A 22,125-nucleotide genomic window follows, 5' to 3' on the forward strand; every position below is an offset into this window, starting at 1 on the left:
GTGAGTGACTGCTCCGCTGGTTTTGATTTTTGGGCAGCAGTGTATTTACGGGGTTGGACCATCTCTCCTATACTATTACACTGCTACTACCATTACTCCTCCTACACCACTATACTTTACATGCATTCTTACTGCTGTCTACTTTCTTATTATCACTTGTCCCTTCTTAGGGTATTCACTGCGCCTACCTCAGTTTTAAACACTTATTCCAAAGGCTTAATCAGTTTTCTAGCTTACATTTAAAATCTGATATTTTGGCTCTCTTAAAGGTGGGGGAAATAAAACAAATTGTACATAAAATAAAAAGAAATAAGCTATGAATGAGTATCTGAGTGTACACTGGCAAAGGCTCTCTCCTTGATCACACTTCAAGTTAGGTTCCTCTAAGCCCATGACCTTGTTCTCCCCTCCTGTCTTTGGCCGGACCAGCCCAGTTTTAGCAAGAATCCCTGCTAAGTCAGTTTAGAGTGAATCTCTACCCTTGATATCGATCAAAGTTCTCCATCCCAACCTTTGCTGTCTAAGTCCTTGGCCTGTCATTAGCAAGAATCCCCCTACCCAGGATGTCTCCTCTTAGTAATTTTCCATCCACTGACCACCGCCCCCCCCACTCTGCTCCTTGGCTGTAAATTCCCCACTTGCCCTCTTGGCCTTAACTGTATTTGGAGCTCAGCTCAACATTTCTTCCCTATTGCAATAGTCTTTTTATTTTATTTATTTTTTTGACCACACCTTGTGGCTTGTGAGATCTCAGTTCCCCAACCAGGGATTGAACCCGGGCCACAGCAGTGAAAGTCCAGAATCCTAACCACTAAGTCACCAGGGAACTCCCATCTATTGCAATAGTCTTGAATAAAATCTTCCTTACTATTTTAATAAGTGTCAGAATAAATTTTTTAGTAACATGCGACCTTTAGAGTGAGCTCTAAGATACTTATTTTTGCTGTTCAGCAGCCTTAGGTTTTCATCTGTTAAACTCAGAGGACAATGACAGTTTGGACTTCCAGGCAGAAGAGGAGTTTTCACCTGCTGCAAGTAGAATCAAAGTTTTACTCACTGTCCTGCCTCAACTGGCCTAACAGAAACTGAACTAACACAATGCTCAGAGGGCTTTGTGTCTATCATGGCTCCAGCGTTCACTGATATCAGAGGGAAGACCACTTGCACAGGGCCTTGCAGCAGCTAAGACCACTGGAGGGGATGAATTCCAGAGGAGAGGCAGTGGGGTGGATGGTCACTCTCACCAAAGAATAAGCAGAGTGGAAAATCACTCAAAAGCTCTTATCTCAAGTTATAAAGTGCATTCCATTCAATTTTCATGTTTTCAAAAAAATGCAAATACAAAATGTAAAACACTTCTTAAATCTGAGAAAACAGCCGATGAAAGGGTCGCGATGCCCCAGCTGATGAGGGGGAGCCCAAACAAGAAGGAACTCATTTCAGAAAAACAGTGTCACTGGAGCAAAGACAGGAGGAGTGGGGCTTCAAAAGCAGTCATCTCAACCCAAGACCCACAACAGTCTTCCTTCCTTATAGCTACTTGAGAAACAGGGCAAAATACCTAATTCTGAACTGACTGAAGTCAAACAGCAAAACTTTAAAATGCTTTGGCAGACACAGATGAAGGAGCAAACTAAACCATCTCAAACTTCACAATAAATATTTGCTATGTGGCATAACAGAAATTGTCTGTTGATTTTTTCAGCAGAAGAGGATTAGTTTCTAATAAACTGTATAATCCTTACCTTAACCAGATTACTAACATCGGTGATTGTTTTTGAGTCAACTTACTGTAACGCATTTGTACAACAGAAATATGGATGTTGGATATATTAAAAATCTGTTGGAAGATTTCTAGTTCTCTTCTCAATGATGGCAAAAATTCTGCTAAAAGGCGAACTGGGAAGGACGTACAGAGGACACTCCTTGGCTCCACACACCCTGACTTGGGCTTTTCTCTCTCCAGTTACTTTACCTTCTCTTGCTCAGCATGCAAAACTCTTGCCTGTGTGTTTTCTGTGGCAGTTTGAAGTGAGTTGTTCCTCTTCTCCATCATCAGATTACTCTGCTCAACATACCTGTGAAATAAACAGGGGAAAAGAAAACATTTGTCAAGCACTCAATGCACGCCAGGTATAACCCAATGTATCAATACATTCAGCTGTCAGAGCACTGCTCTATACCTTCATCAGGAACAACCTGAAAGCATTTTGCTTTCCGAAGATCTACAGTAAGCAAGTTTGGAGGCGGGAACCTGGACCGGGGTGAATTGCTTTGAATTTGCAGAATGAAGAGGAGAGGAATTTGAACATGGGTGGTGAGGGGAAATAAGAGAGGAAAGAGACAGGAGTATGAAGGCTGCAAGGAGGGAAGAAAAGAAAGCCAATCCCCTTCCCCCTTCCATGTGGGAGATAAGAGACACTGGAGAAGAGAAATATGGGAGGATGATATTTTAAAGTGAAATGCTGCTGTAACATGTTCCCCTGACCCCTCCCCACAAAAAAAAAATTTTCAGAAGGATCTAGAAAAATTATACAATGCTTGGGTTTTATATGGAAATCAGTGAAGTTCTGGTTGATAAAAGAAGAGTCAGCCCACACAGAAGAGAGAAGAGTTGACATCGGGAGTTCTCTAGGCACTAACACTGCTTTTACAGATGAGGAAACTAGAGCCGGTGGGAATAAATAAAACGCCCAAAGCCACACAACAAATGAGAAGCAGAGCCAGGATTCAAACGCAGGCGTGCATGACGTCACAGCCTCCTGAGCCCTTTCTCCTGAAATCCCCTTCAGTCAACAAGCAGTAATTCACATGACAGGCAGGAAACAGAAAAGAGCAGAAATACACATAAACTTCTGTAAACAAACATGCTTATTTAACTTGGGCATTTACAAACTAAACCCTTTTTTGTCCATCCTAGCCAGTGCCCCGTACCTGTCATTACCTCTGATTTCGTTCAATTAGTTCACTAATCTTGTCATTCTGTTCTTCTATCCGACTGCTCTTTTCAAGGATCTCTTGCTTCAATCTTTCATTTTCCTAATTCAAAATATATGATGTTTAACTTAAGTGTTTAAGAGAAAAGCACCAGATAAAAGGGAATCAACTTGAACTGACAGGTGATAACTGTTACATAGCTGAGAGAAAAATCTAGAACTTATGTCCACATAAATATAATACTTAAAACAATGTATCAAATTCTACGTGATGGATACAAATCACTACATCCAATAGACTAAATGTATAAATGGCTATAAAATGAAGCGGAAACTTTGGAATATGGTCAAAAAAGAAATGTTTCCTTCTGATAATAGAGTGATAAGTCACTTGGAGTAATTAAGCCATAATGGATTTTCCGGAATTTCCCAACTCCGTGTAGCATTTATCACATGCTCTTATTCCTGGAGTAGAGGTTTCAAGCAGTAGTACATCTCCAGAGAGAGCAGGGGCAAGATCTCCAGGTTGAGAGCTCTGTTCTTTTTTTTTTTTTAATGATATACTTTTTTTATTAGTTATCTATTTTATACATATTAGAGGGCTCTGCTCTTGATCACTCTCACCTGAATAATTCGTTGGATGTTGCTCATGATCATGCTTGTTTCCATTGTCACCGACATGCTAGGAAGGAGCAGGGAATTGCCAGTGCTACGTTTCTGTAACTCTTCAACCTACAAAAGGAGTGTCAGAAAGACTTTTCGTGAAATTTTTAAAAGGAGAAATACAATTTACCCAAGGTCTGACTACTTGTTTGAGGTTAATAAGTTTCTGAGACAATCTCCAGTGTAAGCAGGAGTTTTCTTCTGCTAACTGGATCCCCAAATAAAATGACCCTTCTAGGGAAGTAACTACTAACTACTATGAATACAGGAAACTAGGAAGAGTTTACCTATTGCCCTGGTTGCTCCCTGTTTGTATCCCCTCTTTATACCCCCACTTTCAACACAGCCCCTTAGTCATGAGATGACTCAGTCACCTTAGTCATGAGATGATCCATTTTATCAGCCACTTTGCTGACTGCCATTCGAATTTCAGTGTTATGATGCCGGGCTTCAGTCATGAGAAATGAAGCCATGTCGCCTGATCCTGAACAGACACAAGCCAAAAAGAAACTTATGAAACTGTAGCAGAGGATACTGTATGAGGAAAAGCCAACAGCTCTATCAACAGAGGAAAGAAAGAAATGGACATTTCCAAATACTGGAAAATGCTGTAGGTGATTTACACTGTCAGGAGAAGATGGAGAGGGGTTAAAGACAAAATGGCTCCAAAGCTAACAATAACCAGCTATCCTCCTGCAAAATGCATCAAGTGATACAGTCTGGTTCAAGGGCACAAGTAGTGCACTAGCAACTCAGATTGCTTCTCCATTCACCCAACTGCATGCCAGGTATTGGACCAGGTACCAAGGATACAGCAAGGAATGAAACATGGTTCCTGCCCTTGGCAAGGTCAGTCTGGTGAGGAGACTCACGCGCAAACAGATCATTATAACAGAGTGTTGTAAGTGCAAAGAATGAACCATGTACGAGGTTACAAGGTACAAAAGAAGCACAGAGAAAAGCAATATTAACTCTTTGGTGACACACGTATACAGTTATGTCTCTGGAAGGAGAGGAGAGAGGGATGGTAGCAGAGGAGAAGACAGATTCAGTGGTTTCCCAGATGGAGAAGGGCAGGGCTTCCAGACAAAGGATGCACCCAGGAAACCCTTACCACTCCAGGACCATAAATTTCATTGTGGGATATACTTGCTTCTTCCTACCACTGTCTTAATACCCAAAGTGATTACTGTACAAAAGACAAGCTGCAGAACAAGAAGGCAGGATACCATCCCAGCTGTGTGCATTTTATTTTGCTTTGTTTTTTACACTAGGCAACCACATTTGTACATGTATACAAGATATCTGAAAAGTTACCCAAGGGACTGTTTCCTAAGGTCAGGGGGGTTTAATGATGGAAAACAGTTAACTTCACCTCACACTTTTTTGTGTTGTTTGACCTTTTTATAGAAGTATATTCTTTTCACAACTTTAAAATTTTAAGAAAATAGCTTTCATCTGAGATACTGAACAGTCATCATGTTTTCTCCCAATTTCCTCCAATGTTTTACTCTTTTACTATTAGCTATGAACCCTACAGAGCAACTCTGAGAGAGGAATTAAAAAGGGCTGGCAAGGGCCTCCCTGGTGGCGCAGTGGTTGAGAGTCCGCCTGCCGATGCAGGGGACACGGGTTCATGCCCTGGTCCGGGAAGACGGCCGCTGAGCCTGCGCGTCCAGAGCCTGTGCTCCACAATGGGAGAGGCCACAACAGTGAGAGGGCCCACATACCGCAAAAAAAAAAAAAAAAGGGCTGGCAGGAGAAAATGCAAGAAACAAAACACAGAAAGTGGCCATGAGGGTTTTTGTGGGGATGATGTAAATGTTCTAAAGCTGGATTATGGTGATAGTTGCACAACTCTGTAAACATCCTTAAAAAACCCATTGAATTATATACTTAAAACGAGTGAATTGCACAGTATGTAAGTCATACCTCAACTAACTTGTTTAAAAAAAAGAAAAGAAAAAAAGGGCAGAGATCTACTGGAGTCAAAATGAAAAAGGGATGGGAGGGAGAAAAGCACAGCAAGAGCAGAAGATGAGAAACTCCTACCTTGAAAATGAGGAGACTGAGAGAGCGGTGCAGGGTACAAGGGCCGAACGGGCTGCAGCTGGGAAGCAACAGCTGGTGCCTGAGGATAAGCGTAGGCTTGCATACCTGTATAGGGCTGAGAAAATGCCAAGTTACAGATGGCTTATAAAACAGTCATATCTCTCTTTTCTGCTTAATTTGTCTTGGATGGAATAAAGTAGCTACACTGGAAGGAGACTCAAACTTATTGAAGCTGGAGATGTATGAGACCAGGGTTTGGTATTGGGTAATAATTGCAGCAGAAGAGTCATGTATGTAATCCAGTGATGCCTGGTCACCAAAGTCATACCTAGAGAGTGAGGGAAGCGTGTCTCAGGTCACTCCCCAGTCCTCTTGTGATGATTTAATTAAGTAGGAATTCATCCTCCGGCCATTGGGCCTATTGATGGTCTAAAAAAATTTAAAACTAAGCAAACGATGCTTGGTTTCATTAAGGTAAAAGAAGAGGTGTTCACTGCGATTCCAAACTAAAACCACCAGTTTCCAAAGGATGCCTCTCCCCTTCTAGATTCTGATGCTTATCTGTATGACCAAGAGCTCTCATCTTCCTCTGAGCCTCAGCCACCTCAACTATAAAATGAAAATAATAATACCATTTCTTAGGGTTGTTGTGTGGATTAAATGAAGCGATATATAGGTAAAGTTCCTAACAGCTGGTAAGTAAGTGCCTGGAAGACAATAAATGCTCAATAAACAGCAGCTATCATTTTAGTGATGATGGTTGTTCTTCCTTGAATTAAGGAAATCCAGCTCATTTCCAGGGATTGGTATAACCGACCATCCATTACTAAAAAAGAATCTTAGTCTATAGGATATAACTCTACACTAGGTCCATTCAGGAGTGGGGAGAGGGCCAGGTAGGACTTTTCTCAATTCTGATACACCCCTTCCTAATGGGGCATAGCTGGGCCACCATCACTCTGATCCCTCCATCAAGAATCACCAAGGAAGTGAGGGTCTGTTACCATGGGGAGTTAAGTCTAAGTCTTAACCATCAAATGTGTCAGGGCAAAAGAAAGAGTCCACTGTCCGGGCAAACAGTCAGCAGAGGCAGACAGGCTGTTGCCACTGCCTTCTGTGAAAACAGAAAAAACCCTACTTTTAAGAGCTCGCTTTTGGAGGATAACTAGACAAAGAGTTCAGCTGTATTTTCTCACAGCCTCCATCCATTGACCCTCCACCACAACCGTTCTGCTGAGTGGACTGCAGAATCTTGGCCTATCAGCTGTTTGACAGAAGAGAACACAGAAGACTTGAATCTATAGCCCTCAATTAGACATATGTGAAAAGGAAAACAAACAAACATTGTTTGGGCTTTTACTATGTGCCAGGCCTTGTGCCAGGTGCTTTGCTTGTTCTTGCACGAAATCTTTACAACCACCTATAAGGTAGGTAATCCTTTGCTTGTTTAGACATGAGAAAGTAGGGGTTCAGGAAGGAGAAAAATTATAAACTCTGTGAGGAACTGGTACAGTACAAGTCGTGCAAGAAGAAGAAAAGAGACTGACTAGAACCATAATCAATTATAGCTTATAACTGATATGGTTTAAAAATGTTGTTACCTGAAAGGACTGGGCGTTTCCAGATACAGCTGAGTGGGAATCATGAGATGCAACTTGCATCAAGGCAGCAGACGGTGCTTGGAGCCCAGAAACAGATGGCTGAGGTGCTAAGATAAAGCAAGAAGTTTTCACTGTTATCCATCCCTTGCTTCTTGGTATAAGTCTGGACTATCACCTTTCACACCACCACCCTTCAGACTTGACCACTTCTCTCACCTAGTCTCCTAAAATCAGTTCTACTGGAGTCTCAGCAATGGGCTAGTGGGAGGAAATTGGGCATGCTCAGGTGCACGTGACTCAGACCTATGACGCCATCAGCTGACACAAAGTGCAGAATTACACACAGGGAGATGGCTCATTAGCTGAGTGCCGATTTCCAAAACTGACAATGCAACACAGCAGAAGACACAGCAAGCAGACCAAATACATCTCCAGGTCTGAAAATGCCCTACCCAGGGACAAACTGACAAGTTTTATACTCTAGTTCAGTTTTCAATACTAAAACAATGCAGCCTAACATTTTAAGGAACAATGATGACAACTTTGGTACCGACCCAATTCAAGGCCACAGAGCCTCAGAGAGGTTCCTTACCTTGTGAGGTCATCTGTGGTAGCACTGGATGGGCTGGCTGAAGAGAGGGCTGGATGGACGGAGTCACCATAGGCTGCCCAGCTCCTCGAAGAGCATTCACGTCCTGCAACAGCATGAGCATTTTGGTTACTGTGTCTATGGGTCCTTAATTGAAGACTGAGGGTGACTGTCCACCCTAAACCTGCTTACAACCAGTGCTTTTAGGCAAAGAAGAGGAAGGAAAGGCAAGCAGAAAGGCAAGAGTTTAAGGTGTGGGCTATGGGAAGAAAGCACTCTATTATATACTGGAGTAGGATCCCTTCTCCCTGTAAATTATATCAAATAATCATAGTTAATTTCCAGTATAAGTTGTTGATGTTATTTTGTCTGAAGCAGCTAGAGTGACTGCTCCCCATAATGTATCATTTTGCAAACCAGCAGCTAGCTACCTTCAGAGTGACCTAGTCTGTTTCCACAGAATTAGGGCCTCTTACAAGGAAACCCAGGGAATAATGCAGCCTTTCTCTTCTGCCAAATAATATACACAGACCTCAAGGTACTCAAAGAAAATCAGACAGAGTAGGGTTCACTGTGCCTCATTACGATGCTGTTTTTGACAATATAGTTTTAGAGTGTTTTCCCCTCATTCTTTCTCTTCATAAAAGCAAAGCAATGTTGGTCCCTACTATAATTCTAAACAAAGTTAACATACAAACATTTTCCTGATTCATTCAAGGAAAAGAAAAACTTGAGGCACAATATACAGTGACTGTGATCTGCTATGCTACAGTTCAAGGGGTGAAATCTCTTTGACATTCTTTTACTTCAGAACTTCCTCTTGTTTCCCAATATTCTCAGAAATGTATTATGCATTTCTGGAAAGGCATCCCAGTTTTACATCATTACATATATCAACCTAAATGTCTAACAACAGAGTAAAAGGAATCATGATAAATCAATGTAGCAGAGCACTGGATTATCTTTAAAGGTGATAAAGCTTTGTTTTATTTATTTACTTTTTTTATATTACTGATATTAACATAAATGTTCGTGATATAACATTAAGTTAAAAAATCAGATTATGAAACAACATATAAAGAATGCCCTTTTTGGGCTTCCCTGGTGGCGCAGCAGTTGAGAGTCCGCCTGCCGATGCAGGGGACACGGGTTCGTGCCCCGGTCCGGGAAGATCCCACATGCCGCGGAGCGGCTGGGCCTGTGAGCCATGGTCACTGAGCCTGCGTGTCCGGAGCCTGTGCTCCGCAACGGGAGAGGCCACAACAGTGAGAGGCCCGTGTACCGCAAAAAAAAAAAAAAAAAAAAAAAAAGAATGTCCTTTTTGTTAAATATGTTTCCTCTTTTTAATTTACATTACTCTACAATGAATAATTAGCACCTAAAAATTTTAATAAGAATATTATCTTATCCAAATTTAATTTCCAGAAACCAGGTAAAAATCAATCCTGTAACAGGTCCCAGAAATCCTATCTTCCTTTAAAATGTTAAATCTACACAGAGCTTTTCCATGAAGAAATAAAACAAAATTGTGAAAAAAAGCCTATTTTGAAATTTTTTTTCCTCAAAAGCATCATGCTTGCTTTGTTTTACATCAATATCAAAGAATCCTAAAAATTAATCACTGTTAAGTGTTTCAATTCAGTTGAGAAAGAATTATTTTATTCAATAAGGAACTAACCAATGGGAAAAGAACTTAGTTGGAATTAAGTTACTTCTCACCACTCACCAAATTCCAGATGGATTAAATATGAAATAATAGATCTAAACATATAATAATAAATATTTTTAAAAGACATGTGATGTTTACAGTATCTGAAAGTGGGAAGGCTTTCTAAGCATAATGTCAAAAGCAAAAAACAAAGGGAAAAATTGATAGAGCTGATTGCAATAAAATTTTTGAACTTCAGAAAAATCATGCCACAGGGGACTTCCCTGGTGGTCCAGTGGTTAAGAATCCGCCTTCCAGTGCAGGGGACATGGGTTTGATCCCTGGTCGGGGAACTAAGATCCCACATGCCGCGGGGCAACTGAGCCTGTGCACCCCAACTGCTGAGCCCACGCACTCCAACTACTGAGCCTACGCGCTCTGGAACCCACGCCACAACTAGAGAGAAGCCTGTGTGCTGCAATGGGAGATCCTGCACGCCGCAACTAAGACCCAATGCAGTAAAAAAAAAAAATTAATTAAAAAAAATCATGCCACATACAAAGCCAAAAGATACAACAGTGGTTTTTTTTGGCTGCACCTCATGGCTTGTGGGATCTTAGTTCCCCAACCAGGGATTGAACCCGTGCCCTTGGCAGTGACAGTGCCGAGTTCTAACCACTGGACTGCCAGGGAATTCCTACAACAGTGTGATCTACATATTAAATTACATCAGTGGAAAAATCAACATTTCCCAAGATAATCTAAACATTCAATCAACAAATATGAATTCATTCTTTTATGGGTCAGGCATCATGCTGCCTAAAGGCTTATGTTTGCTGACAACAGAGATTCTAGTAGAAAGCTAAATTAACTACTTAAAACTGCCCAGTTCTTGTGGCAGATATACAGAATTGCTTCCATTTCTCAGGGGAAGTGATAATTATAGCAGAAACACATGTACCAATACCAACCTGTATCATTTTGAATATAAGCTCTCTAAATAATGATTCTGGGTTAGAGGTAGAAAAAGCAATAATTTCAGTTAAAAGAAAAGAAGACAGCAACATCTGCACTATTCATTCTAAGACAGCCAGTGGGACATACTTCAATTTCTGAATCATTGGAATCCAGCTGTGGTGGAAGAATGGGCAGCATGGGCTGGCCCATTTTAGCCATCCGAGAGATCAACTTGGCCTTGACTGTATCAGGATTCTAAAAGGAGAGGAAAGTCACAAAAATCACTGTAATCAAGGTTCATTACCTTCAGTCAACTCTACGTCTTTTGGCTCTTATATCAAATCTTTCAATAAGTCTCCCCTGCCTTATCTATTTGAAACTATCTTCTAGAAAATGAGAATTAAAGATTTCTTGCCTAGATACATACATGGGTCACAATTAATAACAGTAGGAAAAATAATTCCCTATATGTTGGAATGGACAAAGTGATTTCATCTATATTCCTTCACTGCAATCAAGTCTCCCTACCAAGCATAAGTATTCTCATTTTACAGATAAAAAACTAAAGTATAGATGAAGGGAGGGAGGCATTTTAGATAATAGTAACCTCTCAAAAGCCCAAGAGCAACTCAGCAGCTAAATATTCAGAAGAGATTTAGGGCAAAAAGAAAACAGGAGCTCTGTGTTCTAAATTTAGGTTCATTTAACACTGACTTGGCACTGATGACATACTAGTCCCTGAGCTAGACGCCTCTGTATGCATTAACTGGTTCAAAGTGCAGCCTTTAGAGCAGAGTGTATACTCCTAAGGGTGCACAAGATGATCTAATGAGTGTAAAAAGAAATGACCATGACCTCTATTTTAAAATTATTTTTAAGCTACAGTAAACATCAGACATTAAACTTGTTTACAGGGATGGAGAGTACTTTATGTATATAATTTGTGAACAGACATATACTGAGAGGGTGTATCATTTTTTCTTAACTAATGGAGACACATAATCAAAAAACGTTGGGTCTATCAAAAGAGGACGAGTTATATAAACCAATATTCACACAATGGAATCTTGTGATCTAAAGATAAAAAAAAATGAGGACGCTTTCTATATACTAACATGGAAAGATACTGTTATTATAAAAAGCAAGGTAGATAATATATATAATATGCTATTTTTTTGTGAAGGGGGAAAATAAAATATACATTCCTATTTGCTTGCATCTGCATAAAGAAACGTTGAATACATAAGAAACTAATAAAAGCAGTTACCCAAGGTTGGGGATGAGATAAAATAGGGTACATGGGGGCAGGGGTAGGAATGAGTCTTCTCAATGTATATCTTGTGATATTGTTTTGCTAACTGTGCCATATGAATGTAATTACCTATTCAAAACAAAAAACAAAAACTTAAATGTAAAAAGAACCAAAAGATGGTTAATTTTATATTATGTGAACTTTGCCTCAATTAAAAAACCAAAACTGTAAAAAAAGAAAAGAAGAAAAAAGGTTGGAGAGCATTAGTCTACCAAAAGTTACTGAAGCTTAGAAATAGGTGACGAAAGTAGCTGTGCCTTGAGACTACAAAAGAACTAATACTGAACAATTGTTGCGGCTATTCAAAGATCTGAGATTATAAACTGTTTTTCAATTTTCTTGATTCTCTGGCTTAACCTTCTGGGTTTAGATCACTTTTTACACATATCAGATCAATTATTTGCTTAATTAATTCCTGCTTTGGACTGAATATAAGCAAATAAACTAGTGTTGGAGAGAAATTAATCATCAATTTCATTCCATACAATTATCCTGTTTCCCAATGTGGCAGGTGCAAGCCACAGAGCTTTAGAACTTGAAGCACTTCAGCTATCATCTCATCCACATGTAGCAAACTCAGATGCCTTCACGGACCAGGCAGAGCAGGAGCAAACACAGCGTACATCTTATAAAGGCCTTCAAATCCAAATTTTACTACAACAGTATGCTAGTCTTCTCATGTTACAGTTGGGGAAACACAGAGGCCCAGAAACCTGATAGAAGTCAACTAATTGGTGAATTAGTGTAGAATTCCTCTGAGAGAATGAAAGTATGAAGATATGTAGCATTACCAGTAATTATGATAACAGAGCTAATGTTAATTGAGCTCTTACAATATGCCAGACACAATACTAAAAATTCCATAGGCATCATTTCATTTAAACCCCATAAAAACCTCGAGAGATTACTGAAGACAAGCTCTATGTAGGCTTTGAGCTTAGTGCTTTATAAACATATCACAGGAACACTTAGAGGGGCTGTGAGAATTATTTCCTTTTTTTTGTTTTTTATTTATTTTTTAAATAGATCTTTATTAGAGTATAATTGCTTCACAATACTGTGTTACTTTCTGTTGTACACCAAAGTGAATCAGCCATATGCATACATGTCCCCATATCCCCTCCCTTGAGCCTCCCTCCCATCCTCCCTATCCCACCCCTCCAGGTCACGGCAAAGCACCGAGCTGATCTCACTGTGCTATGCTTCTGCTTCCCACTAGCTAATTATTTTACATTTGGTAGTGTATATATGTCGATGCTACTCTCAGTTTGCCCCAGCTTTCCCATCCCACCCCGTGTCCTCAAGTCCATTCTCTGTGTCTACATCTTTATTCCTGCCCTGCAACTAGGTTCATCAGTACCATTTTTTTTTTTTTAGATTCCATGTATATGCATTAGCATACGGTATTTGTTTTTCTCTTTCTTACTTCACTCTGTATAACAGAATCTAGGTCCATCCACCTCACTACAAATAACTCAATTTCATTTCTTTTTATGGCTAAGTAATATTCCATTGTATATATGTGCCACATCTTCTTTATCCATTCATCTATTGACAGACACTTAGGTTGCTTCCATGTCCTGGCTATTGTAAATAGAGCTGCAATGAACACTGTGGTACATGACTCTTTTTGAATTATGGTTTTCTCAGGGTATAAGCCCAGTAGTGGGTTGCTCGGTCATATGGTAGTTCTATTTTTAGTTTTTTAAGGAACCTCCATACTGTTATCCATAGTGGTTGTATCAATTTAGATTTCCACCAACAGTGCAGGAGGGTTCCCTTTTCACCACACCCTTTCCAGCATTTATTGTTTCTAGATTTCTTGATAATGGCCATTCTGACCTGCATGAGGTGATACCTCATTGTAGTTTTGATTTGCATTTCTCTAATAATTAGTGATGTTGAGCATCTTTTAATGTGCCTCTTGGCCATCTGTATGTATTCCTTGGTGAAATGTCTATTTAGGTCTTCCACCCATTTTTTAATTGGATTGTGTATGGTATTACGTAGTGTTCTAATTTCATTCTTTTACATATAGCTGTCCAGTTTTCCCAGCACCACTTACTGAAGAGGCTGTCTTTTCTCCATTGTATGTTCTTGCCTCCTTTGTTGTAAATTAGGTGACCATATGTGTGTGGGTTTATCTCTGGGCATTCTATCCTGTACCAAAGATCTATATTTCTGTTTTTGTGCCAGTACCATACTGTCTTGATTACTGTAGTTTTGTGGTATAGTCTGAAGTTAGGGAACCTGATTCCTCCATCTCCATTTTTCTTTCTCAAGACTGCTTTGGCTATTCGGGGCCTTTTGTGTTTCCATACAAATTGTAAAATTTTTTGTTCTAATTCTGTGAAGAATGCCATTGGTAGTTTGACAGGGATTGCATTGAATCTATATATTGCTTTGGGTAGTATAGTCATTTTCACAATATTGATTCTTCCAATCCAAGAACATGGTATATTTCTCCATCTGTTTATGTCATCTTTGATTTCTTTCATCAGTGTTTTATAGTTTTCTGAGTACAAGTCTTTTGCCTCCTTAGGCAGGTTTATTCCTAGGTATTTTATTCTTTTTGTTGCAATGGTAAATGGCAGTGTTTCCTTAATTTCTCTTTCTGATTTTTTGTTATTGGTGTATAAGAATACCAGAGATTTCTTGCATTAATTCTGTATCCTGCAACCTTACCAAATTCATTGATTAGTTCTAGTAGTTTTCTGGTAGCATCTTTAGGATTTTCTATGTATAGTATCATGTCATCTGCAAACAGTGAGTCTTACTTCTCCTTTTCCAGTTTGTATTCCTTTTATTTCTTTTTCTTCTCTGATTGCCGTGGCTAGGACTTCCAAAACTATGTTGAATAAGAGTGGCAAGAGTGGACATATGAAGAAGCTGAAGACCAGAGAAGTCAGGTAATTTCCTCAAAGCCACATGTTTATAAGAATAAAGATTTGAATCCAAGTCTGTTGATGCAGAAGCCCAAGCTAATTTATACTGACTCTCAAGTAAGGGAAAATGAATAAAGTAACCACTGATTTCTAGCCTAAATCAACATTTTTCAACATTTTTTTTTCTCTAACCTACTATACCCTAGGTACACGAAACCCTTCTAGCCAACTGGGGATGAGGAGATAGACTTATATACTCACTGTATTTCCTGTAAGCTGTTCACTGAGGGAGTTAGATTTGGAACGAAGAACTGACTCCCTGAAAGCAAATAAGACATATCCTGAGATAAAAACAAAATCCATAATCATGAGTCTAGATTATACTGTATAAACAAATTGTTTTTTAAAATGTTTGCCAATTTAATCGCTGTAAAACAGAGTTTTAACTCTTCTTTAGTTTGTATAATTTCTGAAAGCTAGTGAAGATGGACAATTTTCCATTCAAATGCTTATCATTTACATTTCTTTCCTTGGATATATATTTTGTGTTTATGCCTTCTGCCCAATTTTCTTCCAGAGTTTGGCAGGTATTCTTTTATATCTAAGTTAGTGCTTTTATAGAGTATGAATATTAATCCTTTGTCAGAAAATCTGATGCAATTACTTTCCCCATTTCCCTCATCCCATTTTTTCCCAATTATTTAAAATTATTTTAGTTTTCAACTATGTCCCTATTTCTGAACCCCTCTAAGAATCATTTACATGGACAATAAAAGAGCTTTATACAACTCCAGTATCTTACCCTGATTTGAAAGGAACAGATGTGGACGGTGACACAACAGGATCAGCAGAGAGGTTGTCAGCCCCAGGTATGGGTGAAGGGGCTGCAGAATCCCGGGAACTAACACTGTGCCCATCAGAGCCAGAATCTCTAGCAAATTTGACCTAGGGAAAGATCAACCACAGATGGAACAGGCTAATAAACCACAAAAAAAGGCATGCTTCCCCCTCCATTCTCCTTTCATTTTACTTATTCTTCATTATACAAGTCATTACCTATTCACTGTAGGCAAATCAGAAAATGTAGATAAGCCAAAAGAGAAAAAAAAGGTAACAATCACCTGCAATTCAACCACTAAGCAATAACGTTGTTAGAATTTTGGATGTAATATTTTGCACTTATATTATCTGTGTGTGTGTGTGTGTGTGTGTAAGTGCATGTGTTTTACAACAATGGGGCCATACTGTTTTGTACCCTGCTTTGCTCACTCACTGATATATTAACATATTTCCACGTTAACTAAAGTATTAATCAACAACATCCTTTTTAACTACTGAAGAGTATGTCTAAGGGTCATGCCTTTAACTGCTATCATCTACAGGAAAAAGTCTCCAAAGGATTTTGGGAACACAAGTCATAAATATGTTATCATAAAATATATTTCACCAATTCCTATATGTTGGATATTCAATTTATTTCTAATTTTTTCTATACAAACAATACTTTTTTTTTTTTTTTTTTTTTTCTGTATGCGGGCCTCTCACTGCTGTGGCCCCTCCCGTTGCGGAGCACAGGCTCCAGACGCGCAGGCTCAACGGCCATGGCTCACGGGCCCAACCGCTCCGCGGCATGTGGGATCTTCCCAGACCGGGGCACGAACCCGTGTCCCCTGCATCGGCAGGCGGACTCTCAACCACTGCGCCACCAGGGAAGCCCCAAACAATACTTTTAAGAATAGCTTTATCTCTCTTCGCACATAATCATTTCCAAAATACAAATTCCCAGAAGTGAAATTGTTAGATAAAAAGTATGCTTATTTTTTAAACTTTTGATATATACCACTAAATTTCACACCATAAAGGGTGAACTACTTTATACTCCGTAAGTAGTATATAAATCTTTCTTAACACTCTTGTCACATTGGGTATTATCGTTCTGTATCAGCCCTGTCTTTTTTTTTTTTTTTTTGGCCACGTCTTACGGCTTGCGGGATCTCAGTTCCCCGACCAGGGACTGAATGTGAGCCATGGCAGTGAAAGCCAGAATCCTAACCACTAGGCCACCAGGGAACTCCCCCAGCCTCGTCAGTTTAATAATCAATTTGTAATTCTTTGATTATTGGTAAAATAGGGTATTTTTTTCTTATGTTTACAAAATGTCAGTCTTAATGGATTCAAAATGGTTTGTTATCTATTACCACCCTTGACTTCCTCAAACTCAAAGGAAAATTGAGAAAGAATATAAAAGCTGTGAAAAAGGCAGCTGGAAGCACGTCAGTCAAAGAGGGCCGGAATGCCCACCAGAGATAAGGGTGTCCAATTAGGAAAGAGTCATTAATAAAAAATGCATATCCTTTGTTGCAGCAGGAATAACCACCACAATGAGGATGGTCATAATATTTATTTGCATTGTACTTTATAGTTTATAGTCACAAACATTATCACATTCAGACCTAATAATCACAGTATAAAGCAAACAGAGCCTTTTTTTTGGTGGGGGGGGACATTAATTAACCGCAATTTGTTACAAACTTTATTATAGAAATTATTCTTGATAAAATTTTTAAATGGTACAAAGGGTAGAATGTAAAAAAGTAGAAGTATCTGAACTCCATTTCCATTCTCCAGAGAAAATCATTTCATTTCTTTTAATGCCTCCAGAAATTTTATATGAATATATGGGCATATGCATATATTCATTTGTATACACACAGACACACAAACACAAGATCATACTACCCATACTGTTTTGTTTGTTTGTTTGTTTTAATTTATTTTTGGCTACATCGGGTCTTAGTCGTGGCATGCAGGATCTTCACTGAGGCATGCGGGATCTTTCGCTGCAAGGCGCAGGCTCTTTGTTGTGGTGCGCAGTTTTCTCCCTAGTCGTGGCGTGTGGGTTTTCTCTAGTTGTGGGGTGTGGGTTCCAGGGTGCGTGGGCTCTGTAGTTTGTGGCATGAGGGCTGTCTCGTGGCACGGGAGCTTAGTAGTTGTGGCACACGGGCTTAGTTGCCCCGCAGCATGTGGGATCTTAGTTCCCTGACCAGGGATCGAACCCGCGTCCCCTGCATTGTAAGGCGGATTCTTTACCACTGGACCACCAGGGAAGTCCCCCCATACTGTCTAGCAACTTGCTTCTTTCACTTAAAAATAGATTTTGGATATTCTTTAAGAACTACATAGAAGTCCACTCTATGAAGAACCATAATTTAACCAGTCTCATAATAATAGACACTTAAGCTGTTTCCAGTTTTTTACTATCACAATGTGGCAGAGGGAGGAAACTATGTATCTATCTCTATTTATCTATCTATATACAGGTATCTTTGCACTCTTATGTAAATATATTGATAGCATACACTTGTAGCCATAGAATTACTAAATCAAAAGGTGTGAACATTGGGCAGGAATCACTATTTTACAGCTTAAATAAAAAGAAGGTTAGTGTAGAGAAGTGACTATGAATACAGAGCCAAGAAGGACATAAACCTTGGCCTTTAGATTCCAAAGCTGTTGTTCTTTCCAACTATACCATTTCTACTTAAAAAAAAAAAGATATCTTCAGAATCTTTTTTGACACATTTATTTATTCATTTTACTTAACCAGCAAAGAGGACTCATCAAACACAACACAGCACAATTTCACTCACCCGCCTAATCTCCACCTCGAACACCAGGATCGAGTCTGTTGATGGAGTCCATCCTATTACCCCTTCAGAGCCAGCAGCGCAGGCTGGAGGGATGATGAGCAACCGCTTCCCTCCTTTTCTCATGCCCACCATTCCATCCTCCCAGCTCTTTAGGAATCAGAGAAGAGGAAAAGCTCATCAGATACAAATCTTTTCATTAGACAAAACAAAGTACAGGATCATTGGGTTTATATTCCCCCCTCCCAACTGGTTATACGAACATCTGCTTCTCAATTCACTTGTAAAAGCCAGCATATCCGGGGCTGTATGAAATACACTTACCTTAGATGATGAGAGAAATTGGAACAGAAGAATGGCATTAAAATAGAAATAAAAGCTATCATTTTTTTTTTTTCGGTATGCGGGCCTCTCACTGTTGTGGCCTCTCCCGTTGCGGAGTACAGGCTCCGGACGCGCAGGCTCAGTGGCCATGGCTCACGGGCCCAGCCGCTCTGCGGCATGTGGGATCCTCCTGGATTGGGGCACGAACCCGTGTCCCCTGCACCAGCAGGCGGACTCTCAACCACTGCGCCACCAGGGAAGCCCAAAAATTATCACTTATTAAACACATTTTTCTAAGTGCTTTACTTCCATTACGTTGTTTAATCCCTAAAATAACTTCATAAGGTTAATAGCAATATCTCCATTTTACAGAAGAGAAAATTGAGGCTTAAGGAGGTTAAGTAACTAGCCCAAGATCAGTTAGTAAATTGTTAAGCCAAGATTTCAACACTAGATGAGTCTAACTTTAAGGGTCATGCCCCAACTGCTATGATCTACAGGAAAAAGTTTCCAAAGGATTCTGGGAAAAGGAGTCATAAACAAAGCTATGGAGAAAACCATTCTGCCACATGGATAAATGAGTACTTCACAATGTATCAGTATGTCCTGACACAATGGTACCCCACATGTGTAAAATACTCTTTTTTTAAAAAAAATATTTATTTATTTGGCTGCGCCAGGTCTTAGTTGCAGCACACGGGATCTTTGTTGCCACGTGCCAGATCTTTAGTTGCGGCATGCAGGCTCTTAGCTGCAGCATGCGGGATCTAGTTCCTTGACCAGGGATTGAACCCAGGGCCCCTGCATTGGGAGTGTGGAGTCTTGACCACTGGGCCACCAGGGAAGTCCCTAAAATACTCTTTACTTTATAAAATACTTCCACAGTTGCTAACAAAGAAATTCACAACATGAACCCAGGTCCTCAGACTCCAATCCCAGTGTTCCTCTTGCTATGATGTACTTGCTTCTCACCATGATTTAAAGCATCCCAGACAGATCAGAATCACCCATTATGATACACTTCTAGAAGAAACAGTTTCACCTCTTTCTCAATTAGGTGATAGGAAGAATTTAATAGTTCCCTCAGAACCACAGGATGAAAAATAAAATGTAGGGACTAGAGAAAAGAAATGTACCCTTCTTCAATATATTGTTTTACAGGTAAAAATTTCCCAAATGTAGGTAACATAGCACATTTTTCTCTATTTTTTTAACCAAGCCTTCCCAGATTCTCCAAAAATATACCCAGGTTAGAAATTTTACAAAATTCACTCTAAATTAAGCCCGCTGCAACTGATAAACCCATATATAATAATAACATAGTTAAGCCTTTACCTTGATGACTTTTCCTGATCCTAATTTCAGGCGAAGCAGCTTATCTTTGTTAGCAGTGGAGTCAAAAACCTGAAAGTTGATCAAAATAAACAAGATTAGCCAATTTCAAAAATAATAATAATCATTATGATATTCAACTTAATACACACCAGCACAGTACTTCTGAAATAGGTAATGTCAAATAAACTGGAAAAATACTTCTTAAAAGACCTGAAAAGAAGAGACCACATCATGGTTAAAGGTGTTATCACACTGAATATCACTGAGGCAAGGATTTTCCAGGTTTAGAAAAAAATACACTTCTCCTACCAAGTGTTTAAAAATATTTTCATCTATAAAGAATTTTCAAATAAATTATCTCATTTGATGCCAACAGCCATCCTGCCAAGAAAGCAGGGTGAGCACCACTAAGCTCCATTCACAGGAAAAAAAATTAAGAGCTTAAATGACTCGACAAAGTCAAGTTAGGATAAAATTGGGACCCGAATCCACATTTTTTGGACTCACAGTCGAAAGCTCTTTCTATCATACCACACTACTTTTGAGGGCTTAATAATATAAATACAAAACAAGCCCAATGTATTCACAGTATCTAGTATAAGAAAAACGGAGAAACAACTGTGAGGAAAGTCTAAAAAGTTTTAAGACCTAATCCCATAAGAATATATTCAAGTTTAAAACTGGTATAGGAAGAGACATACCTATGAACAATTACCAAAAATGATACTTGCAAAACTGGTTTCCTTTTTCTAAGTAGAAGAGACATAGTGGCATTGAGCAGATTTTATACATTAGCATTTCATGGCTATGCCCCAAAGGCAGTTGTAGAGACTAAAGCAGGGCTCCTAAAAGATTTCTATTTGCCAAAAGCACCAATTCATAGTAATAATACCTTACATTTGAATAGCTCTCATGCTATTTAAATTACAAAAGAACTTGCAGGGTACATTTTCTTACCTGGCCCAGTCCGTGATTCTGAAAGAGCCAGCTGGTATAGGCCACTTCCAAAGAATCTCCAACTTCTACAGCAGGGCCTTCTACTACAATAAGGTCCTGTGACAGCACTGAATCCAGGGAAGAGGTGCTGTTGCACTTGGCGATGCATACCTGTGCGATGAAATCAAAGGAGCATAAACTTAGTTTAAGCTCGGTAAGTACTCACTCAGTTATTGCTAATGTTCTTTTCCGAACAGTGGCACCCACTAGCAAAACATATTACATGTTTAGAAGTAAACCATTCCAAAGTCAGTAATCTTGCCAGGAATCAAAGTGCCTAAGAAGTATGGTTTTGGAGTCAGACTGTCTGGGTACAGATCTGGGCACTGTCACTTATTAACTTGTGACCTCAGTCAAATAACTTAACTCCTGTGAACCTTATTTCAGAGTTTTTTTTTTGTAAGATGGAGATAAAAGCTTTGCGTATTTCCTAGGGCAGTTATGAAGACTGAGTTAATACAAGTAGAGTACTTGGCACAGTGCCTGGCAAATAACAGTAAGTACACGATAAACATTAGCTATCATTACTATACTGATTTACTGCTTCAGTGTTTGGGAACCTGTGAAAGCTAGGGGAGCCTCTAAAAAATTTCAAAATGCATTTCTAAAGACAATAAAATAAAGGCCCTTTACAAAACCATGCTGTATTCCCAGAATTCATATCTCTACCACCTACAGATTTACCCATATTACCTTAGCACAGATTCTAGGCAAGGAAGTCAGATACATCTTTAGGAATAATTTTTCTACAGTCAATGTTTAAACATAGTACACCTTAGAAACTTGCTACTCATTTTGTTTAAAAAATTTCATTATCGCAATCACATAAATGCTAACTAAAACAATGAGAAGTCATTTTTTATCAAGCAAATAAGACTAAGAAGGAAAAAAGATAGTAATTCTAAATGTTGGCAAAGGCATAGTGAGAGAACTGATAGGGATGTAAAATAGTACAATCTCTCTGAAAAGCAGTGTGCCAAAGTGTATACAGAACCTAAAAATATATGAACCCTTTGATTCAATCTTTCACTTCTTCTAGCCTAAGAAATAATGAGAGGGGAAAAAAAAAGACAGATTTGTATACAAAGATGCTCACTACAGTATCATTTATCTCAGAGACTGAAAATAATCTAACTGCCTAAAAGAAAGGGAATGATTAAATAAATTAAGGAACATTCAT

General features: G+C 39.2%; 1 protein-coding gene across 2 annotated transcripts in view; it reads right to left on the minus strand.

Annotated features, from left to right (window-relative positions):
• The window catches only part of FKBP15 (FKBP prolyl isomerase family member 15), a 57,487-nt gene that overhangs the window by 15,078 nt on the left and 20,284 nt on the right, over positions 1 to 22,125 (minus strand). For both annotated transcript variants that reach the window (XM_081238273.1, XM_081238272.1), the window contains exons 7-19: positions 20,907 to 21,056; positions 19,950 to 20,018; positions 18,294 to 18,440; positions 15,446 to 15,588; positions 14,905 to 14,962; positions 10,594 to 10,701; positions 7,845 to 7,947; positions 7,253 to 7,359; positions 5,652 to 5,766; positions 3,974 to 4,083; positions 3,561 to 3,668; positions 2,945 to 3,039; positions 1,976 to 2,078 (exon numbers count right to left, since the gene is read on the minus strand). In XM_081238273.1, the coding sequence (XP_081094399.1) occupies positions 1,976 to 2,078; positions 2,945 to 3,039; positions 3,561 to 3,668; positions 3,974 to 4,083; positions 5,652 to 5,766; positions 7,253 to 7,359; positions 7,845 to 7,947; positions 10,594 to 10,701; positions 14,905 to 14,962; positions 15,446 to 15,588; positions 18,294 to 18,440; positions 19,950 to 20,018; positions 20,907 to 21,056 (1,416 nt within the window). The remainder of the gene's footprint in view (positions 1 to 1,975; positions 2,079 to 2,944; positions 3,040 to 3,560; positions 3,669 to 3,973; positions 4,084 to 5,651; positions 5,767 to 7,252; positions 7,360 to 7,844; positions 7,948 to 10,593; positions 10,702 to 14,904; positions 14,963 to 15,445; positions 15,589 to 18,293; positions 18,441 to 19,949; positions 20,019 to 20,906; positions 21,057 to 22,125) is intronic.

The sequence above is a fragment of the Mesoplodon bidens genome, assembly GCF_964165515.1.
Source record: "Mesoplodon bidens genome assembly, chromosome: 6".
Classification (NCBI taxonomy): domain Eukaryota; kingdom Metazoa; phylum Chordata; class Mammalia; order Artiodactyla; family Ziphiidae; genus Mesoplodon; species Mesoplodon bidens.